Below are 14355 nucleotides of genomic sequence, written 5' to 3'. Positions count from 1 at the left end.
ACAGTATAATGAATAATTTCCTGATGAAGTATCTGTTACACTTTACATTAAGTTTATGTTTTATAGTATCAAGCTGTTTTTTTTGCAATCCTACAAAAGTTCTGCATTATTATGGTAGCTGGGCAACTTCATAATTAAACTGTTCTGCAAAATTTACTCTGGTAACGTGATAAAATCATTGTCTATGATGACACTAGCATAGGTCTTGAATAGGTCTAAGAAATCAATAAATCATTTGTCATTCAGGAGCAGTTGTGTAAATAAGAGAAGCTGTGTTTGGGAGAGATTTGGGATTGCAGTTAATTGAAAGCACTTGTGATTAATAAGGAACACGATTGTAAAATCAGACATTTGTGACTTTTAGAGAGCAAAGCTAGAAAGACAAAATCAATATAGCATCACTGGGGATGGTGCATGTTACATCTAGGCTTTTGGTCACCCAGGCTATCCATCATTTGAGCATACAGATACAAGTCAGACGGAATTATAGTGCACTAGAGAACTCTTATCTCCTAATGCCAGCACAGACATACCAACGCCAATCAATAGAAATGAAAACACAACCGTGGTGCTCTAAACCAACCAGCTTTATACTGATTTACTTTCTTTAAATACAGCTACTCGCAAACAGTTAAACTGATAGAATATTAAAGTTGTGTTATACTGCAGGACCGTTTATTTAAAATGAAACACTTTGCAGGACATACAATGCGTACACTATACATACTGGTTTTTGGTTTTTGTTATTATGTTAATGTGTAAAATAGTATGAAAAAAAAAACATTTTGAAAGCATAATGTTATGGAGTGCTTTATATTTAAGTGCATCTGAGAGTGTTTAAACCTTTACACTTTGCTACATACATCTTATACATACATTTCTACATACATGTCATTGACTTTATACTGTTAGTTGTAATCAATGTAATCAAAGTCATTTTTGGGAGTAGTGTTCTCTTATTATAATTTTGAGACAAAAATATAATCTTAGACAAACTGTAGAAAAGTTACATTTTAGCACTAGACACACATGTAGACTTGAGTGTTTTTACTTTTAATTGGCAACAGTCGATATCGTTGTTATAGTGTTTCATGGTGTAACTCACTCTCATTGTCCTTTCTTTGTTAAAATGTAAAAAATAAAAAGCCATCAAAAATATATAAAAAAATGTTGCATTGTATGGGGTGAAAATATTATGTAAAAATGCATTGTTAATCGTTAATAATCTTTTATAATACTGCATAACGTGCCAAACACTGTGTAATCATTCCAGATTTAATGAGGAACAGTCATGTGTGGCTATTATTAATATAAGAAAAGGCTGTTTGGTCCCATACAGATTTAAATTGTTTTTTTCCTCTTAATGCCATTTACAAGAAAACTGGACCAGTGACATTAATTTTCTTTGTATCCTTCATGGGGAGAACTTGATGCCCTTAGTGGTGAAACCTACGAAGTCAGTATTTGAAAATATAGTTCAGGCAAATATAAATAGAGCATTTTCAGCTCTGGCATTATATTAACATATATTCAGCATGACTGTTTACTTTAATGCAGATTATTTTACAGATTGTATGTTACTTTGACAAACTACCCAGACTTGGGAACTAAAAGGCACCTACACAGGATTTTAAAGTAATTAGGTTTAGAATGTGAACAGAACGTTAAGCAGAAGTTAAACTTTTTGGCATGTTTGGAAAAAAGGCACAAAACCAAAACTTCATCACTATTGTGAGGCATGGTGGAGGCTGATTTGCTGCTTGAGAGCCTAAATCCTTGTAGATAATATAAAAGCAATGAATTTTACAGACACTGGAGTAATATATCACATGTAATTTTATAAAAGCTGGATAATTATACAGTACAATGACCCACACAAGTAAGTAATTTGGCAAAAACTGAAAAAAGTGTATGCTCACTTTATTTATGATAAATGTATGCATAAACATATTATATGGTTCGAAAAACTTTTCTTTTTAACCAATATGATATATAGATACTAACAATTATATAATGCTTAATTATTACCTATAATCACAAGGATATATTTCATGTTCTTAGGTGTTACCACAAACTTTCAGTTCCAAAGTATGGAACTGACTACAGGACTTTGGAGTTAAATTAGTTCTCATTGCCTGGAATTGAAGAATTGATTCCCCGACCCTAAATTTACTTACACGTGGGAACAACTACGTTTGGCAAAAGACACCTTGATGGAATACACTTATTTTTATTATTATCGTTATTATTAATACATATATTAATTTTATTAAGCTTAGATTTTGTAAAAAACTAAAGTACTTACTAAAAAGTATAGTAAAAATATTTCGGCTTTTTGGTTGTGATGGGGGATAAAAAGGATCTGCACTGTAGTAAAACTTGTAATAAGAGTTTGAAGTGAACTTTGAGATTGCACAAAATCAGTTGGACAGGACAGAAGAATTGTCACATACTGGCAACCCTGATGGAATTGCCGGTCCAATCTGGCAACCCGGATAGGGTCCGGTGCACGCTGTCAGTCAGTTGGGCTTTTGGCGGACAGGACAGAGAGCGGAGGCAGCAGCAGCGGTAATTACCCAGGTCTATCCCTCATTAGCATATCCCGCGTGCTCTACTGGAACCCAGCCAATCCCCCGGAACTCCTAACCCTCCATCATCAGCTCGCCGACATGCGCAAAACGCACAACACTAACTACACCTAATATCCCGACTGCGTCTATTATCCCAGATTCACTGCTGAGAGTCTGTCCAACAGCACCGCGTCCTCAGGCGCACATGCGCGCACACAGAGCGGGATGTCCCGGCGCAAACAGACCAAGCCTCAGCACCTTACAGCGGGAGAGGAGCGAGAGGACTGCGGCGGAAACACGCACAGAGGTACGCTCTCCTGAACCCGGGCTGATGAGGGTAAACGCTGGGAAATCCATCACTAACTGAGTTAACTCTTAAAGAAAACATGTCAGGGTGCTATTGTTGTTTTTGAGTTTATTCTTAACTTATCTGATTTATTTTCTTCATAGTTTTAATAATGAAAACTTAAAATCATAAAAAGTTTTGGATGGTTTCTTATTTTTTATGTTTTTATTTTTTATTTTAGTACAATTAAGTAGTCGTTAATGTAATTGTTAAAGTTTTAGTAAAGTCGAAATAAACGCGGCTCCTAGGTGAAATTTAATGCAAAGTGACAAAACAATCTCATTAATTAATTAATTCATTCATTCATTGTGTGTTTTACCCCCGCTTTATCCTGGTCAGGGTCGCGGTGGTTCAAATCCCTTACAGGCCGCCGGTGCATTACAGGGCAATCACAACATGCTGTTTTATAATTTTACTTTATTATACTTTGTCTGCGTTTGCCTTACAGTCTAAAGCACAAAGTCTGCTTTATATAGGTATATACTTTTAAGTTGTTTATGATTCAGGCTTTTTGTTTACTTGGCCAGTTTGTGTGCGCGTGTTTTTTTTTCTTCAAAATGTAATTCAGTTTAAAACCATAGACTTTCCCCTCAATTATAAACAAATAAGAGAAAAACAACAAAAACAACAAGAACAATAAGAAACAATAATACTAATTATTATTATTATTATTATTATTATTATTAATAAAAAGCCTAAAATGTCATTACACTAAACCTTTGTTTAAAAAAGTAGCGTATTAATTAATGTAAATTTAAAGCCAAAAAAATTATAAAGTTTTGAATTTTGTAAATTGTTCCATTTTTCACTTTTTTTAAAGCTTTGTTAATTCAGCCTTTCACTACTCGAACAACACGAATGTATTTTGTACTTACTTTACATATGTGTGTGTGTGTTTTCGTTTACATTTAGTTTAAACTTTACACACATATTATGGTTTGAAGCTGAATTACTTATACGTACATTTATTTTCAGTAAAAAAAAAACAATAGGCCTACTTAGGGCTATTTTAACAAAGAAACAAACATTGCTTATAATTAATTTGATGTCAAATATTTTTTATTCACACAAATAATACAATGTTACACCAAAGTAAATTAGATATAGGTTAGGATATTAGGTAAATTAAAAGCACGTTTAGCATGTAAGCATTTTATCTATACTGTCATTACTACCAGCATTATCGTTGTGTGGTTCCAAACCCTAACTCGGTTCATATCGTTACAAGGCCCCATTGACAGGTTTTTAAAGGAAAGTTGCACGTTACTAATTTGGTTTAAATACTGAATTACATCAGTTTAAAAATACACTATATGAAATGTACAGTATATTAAATGAACACAGGTTTTAGTCGAGTTATTATGGATAAAGTATTGTGTGATATTTCTGTTGAACTGGTGTACACACTTAGTTAAACTGTATGTAATGATTCAGCACGTTTGTACACATTTCTGGTAGACTATAAAGTAATGGGAGCCGCTGTACACCGACTCTACTCTGACGGTTAGTGTGTTGCTCTGTTCATTGGTTAATGGGGGCTTTATTTGGGCTGCTGCGCTCTCTCAGCCCTCTTCAGTGTAAGCTCACCTTCCTGTGTTAGATAATTATGCAGGACCACCCACACAGTGCATGAAATGAGATGAGCCAGTGACCCTCACTGTAACCGCCATGTGTGGAAGTGAAAAAGGATCACAATAAAGAATGTATAGGGAAACCACCGCTTTTTACCTTCAGGAGCACATTTCAAATAGGCTTATGCAGGGCTGCTAGTCACACTGTAAAATACTACATGCTTATTCAAGTTGCAAACAGTTTACAAATAATGTTAATCAAACTGTTTTAATACTGATTCAGCAGAAAAAATAAAAATAAAAAATAAAGTAAAATAAAGTACTCATTTAACATTAGTAGATTTAAATAGGTAAATTTTAATTATAATATTTATGCAAAACAGCACGATAAAATATTACTCATAGAAATAAAAGTATACACTTAATTATCTTCCAACTGAGTTACATCGACTAATTATTTTATTTATTATATGTGTAATAATAATGCTTATTAAATAATGTTTTAATAATACAGTTTATTAAAGTTTTCCCACCTTCTATGACAAAGAAAAATTAGAAATATGTAAACATAACTTAGTAACATAACTTTAGTCTAATAGGGTGGTTGTGAGAGAAAAAAAAAACTACCCCCTCCCAATAAAAATAGTTTTAATTTCATTTCATTTCATTCTCATCGACTGCTTTATCCTGGGCACAAGGCATAAACAAACCCCGAACAGGACATCAATCAATCACAAGGATTCGGCAATAAACCAGACATAGCCAGTAATGTCTGAATAGATGTCCAGCTGGCTGAAAGCACCAGTGAGATTCAAACCCGGAGCTCAACAGTGGCAGACGAGCATAATAGACCACTGCACCACCCAAGCACCCAAATTAGCCTTACTATATTTTAACTTGACAATGTAACTTGCTTACGAGGTGCCATTGTGGTACAGCTGGCCGAGTAGGTGCCACACAGCAGCATGGGTCCTAAGGACTTGGACTTGGTTCATGTCTGTCGTAATTGTCTGTAAAGAGTTTCACTTGTGGTGCCCACATCTATGTACACCAGTACTTCTGTGTCCACGCACCTTCCAAAACATGCAGAAGGTTGACTGGTCACTCTAAATTGCTCCAGGTGTGAGTGTGTAATTAAGTAAATGTGTAATGACCTGTAATGGAGTGGCGATGTCCAAAGTGTATTTTCTTTCTGTGCCCAAAGTTTCATGGTGGTATTGGATCCACAATGACCCTTAGTAAAATAAAATGGTTGGTAAAAATTAATAAATAAAAACAAGATAGACAAAGCTATAATTGAATTGTGGTAAAGCACTTAGTTTATTAATTGGAGGTATTAGCAACAAGTACACAACAAGAACACTGTGAGGTTCCCCACTGTGGGACTAATAAAGGATTATCTTATATCTACTACACTAATTGTAAACACAAATAATATATAATATTAGCAATTAAAATATTTAATGTAATTTAAAATGAGCTATTATGCATACTATTTATTAAAAAAATACAGCCTATATAAACATAATTCTTTTTTTAGATAGGAATTGGTTGTTGAACATTTAAGTGACATGTGTGGTTGTGAGAGCTTTAATAACCAGCACGGAAGTGCAGAACTTTCCAGAATATTTGTGAATTATAAGAGGAGAGGAGATCATTTGACAGTAATGCTTAAACTGCCTTTTTATATTTGATTGCTTCTACTTATTTTTTATTAATTTAAAGCTGTGCTTATTTTGGAGATTTTGGAGAGCTTTAATGCATATAGAGGACCACGTTACCCTCTCTGTAATCCTCGGCTTTTATGCCAGTACTTTGACTAGGAGTTGCTATATGCAGTTATATTTATTAATTACTTGTATTGTATGTTTTATACATATACCCTAACTTATACAAATTATATTATTTCAGTTTAGTATAGTTTAGTTCAGTATATATTATTTAGTAGTGTAATAAAATGTATTTGGTAGTCTTGATTGTAATAAACCATCAAAGATTTACTTTGGTTTTGACTAACACAGTGGCTGTGAATTGTCTGAATGCCAAAACCTTTAATGTAGGCTTCTGTATATTCGATAAATAAGTCATGTTTGTTTGTTTATTAGGATTTTAACGTCATGTTTTACACTCTTTGGTTACATTCATGACAGAATCGGTAGTTACTCATTACACAAGATTCATCAGTTCACAAGGTTATATCGAACACAGTCATGGACAATTTTGTATCTCCGATTCACCTCACTTGCATGTCTTTGGACTGTGGGAGGAAACCGGAGCACTCGGAGGAAACCCACGCAGACACGGGGAGAACATGCAAACTCCACACAGAAAGGACCCAGACCGCCCCACCTGGGGATCGAACCCAGGACCTTCTTGCTGTGAGGTGACAGTGCTACCCACCTAGCCACCGTGCCGCCCAATAAGTCATGTAATTTGATGAATTGTTCATGGAAAGGTATTAGCTGTGTCATGGGTGTTTGACAAAAAGAGCCTATATTGGTAAATTGTTACAACTGATCACATTTATCTGTACTGTTTACTCAGCTGAGAAAGCTAAAAAAATCAATAATCTCAGGAATTTCCATTCACAGTCTTTTCTTTATGTGGGTTATCTTCACAGTGCTTTTGAGTCAAGGCAGTGGAGAGGAGAGTGGCACCGAGAGCCACAGTGGGAATGAGGAGACTCATGTTTGTGAAAAGTGCTGTGCTGAATTCTTCAAATGGTCCGAGCTGTTGGAACACCAGCAAAAATGTCCGAAGGAGCCACCTGTACTGATCATCAATGAGGATAAAGAAATTCCTGCTCCTCAAGGATCTCCCGCAGCATCATCATCAAATGCTTATAGTGATCTAGCTGAAACAGAAAACATGGAACAAGAATCTGAATCAGCTCAGAAGGAAGATGAACATTTTCCTGAGGAAAATTGCACAGTAGAGGCAGATGATCCCATGGATACTAATGCACCCATGGATAAAATTTCAAACCCAACCCCCTTTTCACCTGATTCCGGTGACACCACCAACTTTTTACCATTATCATCTGTGAACACTAACTGTGTTATACCCAGCACAAATGTAACCTTGGAGATCCTTCACAGCACCAGAGTTGCAGTTGCCCAGTTTTCCCAAAGTATCCAAGGTAATGGATCTGGAGGGAAGGTAAGCTCAGTGGCAATACCCATGATCCTGGAACAGCTGATTTCTTTACAGCAACAGCAGATCCATCAACTGCAACTTATTGAGCAGATCCGGAGCCAGGTTGCTGTAATAAACAAGCAAACTACGCACCCAGCTTCTAAAGAATTGCCTTCTGTCTCTTGCACCTACCAGTTTCAGGGCATAGCTCCTCCTCCTGTACTTCAATTATCTGGAATCATGCCTTCCACTTTAAATGGACAATCTTCTGTATTCCAGACATCCTCGCAGTCACATTATAAACAATCCAATCCTATAGGTAACAACAGTACCTCAGTTTCCTTAGCAAACCACAATCCTCCTGCATCCACTTGTACAGCAGCATCTTCATCACTGGTACAAAGCAGTGGTGCTCATCCCAATGCTACTCACCCCCAGCATCTGAAATCTCCAGGTCTTATTTCTGTAATGCAGAATAACGTCAATGAAACCTCTGCCAACTTACCACTGCTACCTCAGAGCCCTCCTAGTGGAGTAATCTTCCCTAACCCACTTGCTAGCATTGCAGCCACTACTAATGCATTAGACCCACTTGCAGCAATGATCAAGCATAGCAATACTACAATACCCAATGTTTCCATATTTGACACCAAACCCAGCTCTGAGGACCCCTTTTTCAAACACAAATGCAGGTTCTGTGCCAAGGTGTTTGGCAGTGACAGTGCCTTGCAGATTCACTTGCGATCTCATACAGGTGAGAGGCCATTTAAATGTAATATATGTGGCAACCGTTTCTCCACTAAGGGAAACCTGAAAGTGCACTTTCAAAGGCACAAAGACAAGTACCCTCACGTACAGATGAATCCATACCCAGTGCCTGAATATCTTGATAATGTTCCAACTAGCTCTGGTATTCCCTATGGAATGTCTTTCCCACCAGAGAAACCAGAGTCACCATGGTTAGACAGTAAACCTATCCTACCATCATTACCTGGTAGAGAGGGCTTACAGTTACCCTCAACAATTACAAATATGGAAACATCCTGTGATTCCTTAAGTAAGTTTAACATGCCTACAGGATCTCCTCAGAGGTCTTCACCAGATGGAAATGAAACTGCACCATTGTCACCAAATGTCATTGGCACTGAGACAGATCTTCCTATACAATCAGATTACCATCCAGATTCTCCTGAGATGACTGTATCCATCCAGGCAAACAAGGAAGGAGTAACCAGAACAGTTTTAAAGGCTGAAGAATTTAAATTTACCACAAACTGTATGACCACACAAGATGAACATTCAGCTTTTACAAATCATAATCATCAAAAGTTTACATCAACCAAAATAGTGACAAAAGAAGATATTCCAGAGTCCAATGATGTGATCACCTCAGTGATGAAACCCTCTTCACCTTTTCAAATATCAGAGCAGGTTAAAGATAGGTTTCCATTTGATGGAGTCATAGAAACAATGCAGACCTCAGAGACATCAAAGCTCCAGCAGCTGGTTGAGAACATTGACAAAAAGATGATGGACCCCAATAAGTGTGTGATCTGCCACCGTGTGCTTAGCTGTCAGAGCGCGCTCAGGATGCATTACCGGATTCACACTGGAGAAAGGCCCTATAAATGTAAGGTGTGTGGTCGTGCCTTCACCACAAAGGGCAATCTGAAGACTCATTTTGGTGTCCATTGTGCAAAGCCTCCTCTGCAGATCCAGCACTCCTGTCCAATTTGTCAGAAGAAGTTTACCAATGCAGTTGTACTGCAGCAGCACATTCGCATGCACATGGGAGGCCAGATTCCTAACAACCTTCATTCTATACCAAAAGATGCCAACCAGGAAAAAGAAAATAACTTCATTTTTGAAGAAAAGAGCTTTGATAATACAAATCTTCATGAAGATGATGGTCTTGATGAAATGTCATGTGAAGAAGAGGGTGATGCTTTAGAAAATGGTGAAAACCTCCTTAACTCTTCATCAGGTTGTTCATCACCAAATTCACCATTACCTCCTGTATCTGAAGGCAAAACTTTAATGGGCGACATAACAGTTAGTGCCAGTTATTTTACTGAACACAAGCTGGGAATGAGGAGCTGGCTGGATAAAGGTCAAGATAGAGGCTCCACTTCCATTGAAGATCTAAAAAATCCTTTCATGCCAGAGTCTGCCAACATCAGTCATAGGAGTCTGCCACCAACAAAATGTCAGCCTGAGGTCAATCATGATATTTTGCCAAACTTCACTTCAGATAAGCACAAACTGCCAGTTAAGTGTGAAATATCAGATTCACTAACCCTACATCCGATGAATGGAGCAGTGCATGATCAGACCAGCAAATCTTCAGTCAAGGAACATGGTAAGATGGTGATAATTTTTCGATCATGTTTACTGCAATGATGCATATACACCGATCAGCCATAACATTAAGAAAACCTCCTTGTTTCTACACTCACTGTCCATTTCATCAGCTTCACTTACCATATAGAAGCACTTTGTAGTTTGTTTGTAACTACTGACTGTAGTTAATCTGTTTCTCTACATACCCTTTTAGCTTGCTTTTTACCCTGTTCTTCAATGGTCAGGACCCCCACCGGACCACTACAGAGTAGGTATTATTTAGGTGGTGGATCATTCTCAGCACTGCAGTGACACTGACATGGTGGTGGTGTGTTAGTGTGTGTTGTGCTGGTATGAGTGGATCAGACACAGCAGCGCTGCTGGAGTTTTTAAATACCGTGTCCACTCACTCTCCACTCTGTTAGACACTCCTACCTAGTTGGTTCACATTGTAGATGTAAAGTCAGAGACGATCGCTCATCTATTGCTGCTGTTGAGTTGGTCATCTTCTAGACCTTCATCAGTGGTCACAGGACGCTTCCTAGGGGGAGATGTTAGCTGGATATATTTTTGGTTGGTGGACTATTCTCAGTCCAGCAGTGACAGTGAGGTGTTTAAAAACTCCATCAGCGCTGCTGTGTCTTATTCACTCATACCAGCACAACACACACTAACACACCACCACCATGTCAGTGTCACTGCCGTGTTGAGAATGACCCACCACCCAAATAATACCTGCTCTTTGGTGGTCCTGACCATTGAAAAACAGCATGAAAGGGGGCTAACAAAGCATGCAGAGAAACAGGTGGACTACAGTCAGTAATTGTAGAACTACAAAGTGCTTCTATATTGTAAGTGGAGCTGATGAAATTGACAGTGAGTGTAGAAACAAGCAGGTGGTTTTAATGTTATGGCTGATCGGTGTATGTTTAAGACATATTTAACCAAATATTTTAATATACCACTATGTTTGTCACTTAACATAACTTTTTTGTAAAATTATTTACATATTTAATTAAATATGATGCTTTTTCAGGAACAAGCAAGTCTCCAGACATGGATACCAGCAATATACAGGCCCCAGTTAAAATGGAGATGGAGAGCTACAATAGGTCATACACACCTAAAGAAAGTCCTTTTCCTGCATTTGGATCCATTCAGCCTTTACCTTCACCCTCTGAAGCAATGATCCCAGGTATGACTTCGTTATTTGGAACTCCACCACCACGACGAACCCCCAAGCAACACAATTGCAATGTATGCGGGAAGAACTTCTCCTCAGCAAGTGCCCTACAGATCCATGAGCGCACACATACTGGCGAAAAACCTTTCGCTTGCACCATCTGTGGAAGAGCTTTCACAACGAAAGGCAATCTCAAGGTATGCTAACATAAAAACATTAGAACTATGGATCAGTATTAGATTAGACATATTTTTCAATTAGATCTACTGATGTGTTTTATTATGTAGGGATGTGTGATGTTGACTGACATGATATGAATCAGACTTGTATATGCTTGTGTATACTTTATAACATGACATATCTATAAACACATTTTATTTGCATTTATTGGCATTTATTTTAGAGTTTCTGTTTTAAAAAATGTAGCGGCTTTATTGGCTTTAAAAGGCTTCTGTCCAGAAAAACACAAAAATTACAGTTTTAAGCACTGTTGTTGATAGCACAATGATAAGCACAATTGGCAGGCTTGGTTACTATAGGCGTATTCATTGTGGATCAGTATAGAATATCAAACGATGCCTTGAACTACCTTGATACTTGGAAATCATGTCTGTACAGTTATTAGGAGTAGCCCAGTGGGTAGAGCTTTGGCTATCAGTCGGAAGATTGTCGGTTCAAGTTCAGACTCTGCTATGCAGCCACTGTTGGGTCCTTGAGCAAGACCCTTAACCCTGTCTGCTCCAGGGGCGCCATACAATGGCTGACCCTGCTCTCTGACTCCAGCTTCCAAACAAGCTGGGATTTGCGGAAAAATCATTTCATTGTACTGTACACGTGTATATGTATAAATGACAAATAAAGGCTTCTTCTTATTAGCATGGATAAGGAAACAAACCCTGGTCCTAGTGGTAGTGGGCTATCATAATTTACCACTGCTTCACCAAATCTCCACATTGAAATATTACTTATATTACTTTCTGTTATTCCTATAAACATCTACTTCATGTAAATATTTCTACAATGCTTCTACATTGTCACTGATTTTTTGTATTTCATCCTGCAGGTACACATGGGCACCCACATGTGGAATAACACGCCTGCTCGCAGAGGTAGGCGTTTGTCTGTGGAAAATCCACTGGTGCTTCTGGGTGCCGAAGCTCTCAAATTAAACGAAGTATTTCAGAAGGACCTAGCAGCAAGGGCACTGAACGTGGATCAGAACTTCTGGAGTCGATATGCTGCAGCCATCAGCAATGGATTAGCTATGAAGAACAATGAAATTTCTGTTATCCAAAATAGAGGGGTACATCCGCTACCTAGCATGTCTGCGGCTATGGACAAGAGTAACGGCAACAGCTCACCAGTCAGACCCCTTAAAAAGACAAGTGTAGACCTTGTTCCTGGACGGCACTTCTCAATGATGATTGATGAAAAGGAGATGAGAATAAATTAAATTTGAAGAGAGGGAAGATATAATTATATATGCAAAGAGATATTAAAACTGACGCAACAGTATGTACTTTCTTTAATTTTTTTGACATTTTAGAATGTTACCTATGTATATTTCCAATTTATTTTTGGCTATTTTTGGAGATTTTAAAGGTACAACTGCTTTATTGTACCCTGTAAAATTTCCAAATAAGCCAAATAAACAAATAACAAACACTGTAATAGTAATGTATAGAAATTGGACAATCGGTTACCAGCGTAACACATACCACAATTTGCTTTTATACGGTTTGATCTTGATCCAGTTACCACTAAATGTAGTATTGTTTAATACCTCCCCTATGTTAAAGGCACCCTTTCTGATTTTTCCACAATAAGTGGCTTTGTTGTAAAGCTGAAGTAAAGGTTATTGCTGAATAATGCAGTATGTTGTATGTAATAAAAGTATGTCATTTGGTTATAATGTATGCACCAGATAACTTAAATTAAGGTATGACTTGTGTTGTTGATGATTTATTCATTCACTGTCTGTTTTACCACCGCCTTATTCTATTCAGGGTCACAGTGGGTCCGATTCACTAGGAGAAAGGTATGATTATGCACTGTGCCATCTCATCTTATTTTCAAACTGCTTCTCTTCTAGTGCCAACTGTCAGATAAGGTCAGTTTAGACTTTCTGTCACAAACCACAGATTGCAGCCCCTATCTGAAGAATCCCTAAACATCAGCAAGTCCACCTTCAACATGTACTAACTTTAGCAGGTCCTGGAGAAGGAACCTCAATTCTATGGTTTGTTAGACTGTAGGTGGCTGCAAAAATGCTGCCACTCACCAAAAATCTGCAAGTTAATGACCATTTGGGCAGCAGGCTTGTGATGTAAAGTGCAATTAAAAAAGACAGTAAGTAAGTAAGTAAATAAATAAATAACCCTGTATATTCTTATATAGTATAACATGTTCATTGTACTGTAAGGGCAGCACGGTGGCTTAGTGGGTAGCACTGTCACCTCACAGCAAGAAGGTCCTGGATTCGATCCCCAGGTGGGGCGGTCCGGGTCCTTTCTGTGCGGAGTTTGCATGTTCTCCCCGTGTTGGTGTGGGTTTCCTCCGGGTGCTCCGGTTTCCTCCCACAGTCCAAAAACATGCAGCCAGGCTAATTGGAAACATTGAATTGTCCTATAGATACCTAGCCGCTAGATGCACAAACCAGTGCACTGTAGTGCCGATCCCAAGCCCGGATAAAATAGGGAGGTTTGCGTCAGGAAGGGCATCCGGTGTAAAAAATTGTGCCGAATCAATGCAGATCATGATCCGCCGAGAGCCGACCCCGCAACCAAACGGGACAAAGGCCGAGGAAGAAGAAGAAGAAGAAGAATATGTTCATTGTGCTGTAGGTGTGTTAAAGGGGAAGTAATCTGGAATTAAATGAACATTTAACTTAAACGTACAGCAAACAAGTATTTAAATACACTGTGGTAACATACAATACACAGACACTACAAAGACACAATACATATACATAACTGATATTTGCTGCGAATCATATTTTTTGTATAACGCCAACACTTGTGGACAAGATTACCAGTTCCTGCAGCAGAAAAACATCCCCACATCACCAGTGACCCACTTCCTTGCTTGACCGTGATAGTAGTATTTTTCTGGTCCCAGATAACAGCTGATTCATATTGTCAAACAGTTTCCTTATTAAATCATCATATAGCTGTCCCATGATTCCAGCCAACCCCTCCTGTGCTTCTTGGG

At 37.9% G+C, this 14355-nt stretch overlaps 1 protein-coding gene across 1 annotated transcript; it reads left to right on the top strand.

Moving 5' to 3' along the window:
- The first annotated feature begins 2765 nt into the window (after nucleotides 1–2765).
- sall3b (spalt-like transcription factor 3b) lies at nucleotides 2766–12645 on the top strand. Its single transcript, XM_062990785.1, has 4 exons — nucleotides 2766–2877; nucleotides 7108–9981; nucleotides 10999–11342; nucleotides 12209–12645. Exons 1-4 carry the CDS (start codon nucleotides 2796–2798, stop codon nucleotides 12596–12598), a joined length of 3690 nt encoding a protein of 1229 aa, XP_062846855.1. The 5' UTR covers nucleotides 2766–2795; the 3' UTR covers nucleotides 12599–12645.
- The last annotated feature ends 1710 nt before the right edge of the window (nucleotides 12646–14355 follow it).

The sequence above is a fragment of the Trichomycterus rosablanca genome, chromosome 2 (assembly GCF_030014385.1).
Source record: "Trichomycterus rosablanca isolate fTriRos1 chromosome 2, fTriRos1.hap1, whole genome shotgun sequence".
Taxonomy (NCBI): Eukaryota; Metazoa; Chordata; class Actinopteri; order Siluriformes; family Trichomycteridae; genus Trichomycterus; species Trichomycterus rosablanca.
Note: the sequence above shows the minus strand (reverse complement) of the source record. Positions and strands in the feature narration are given on the sequence as shown.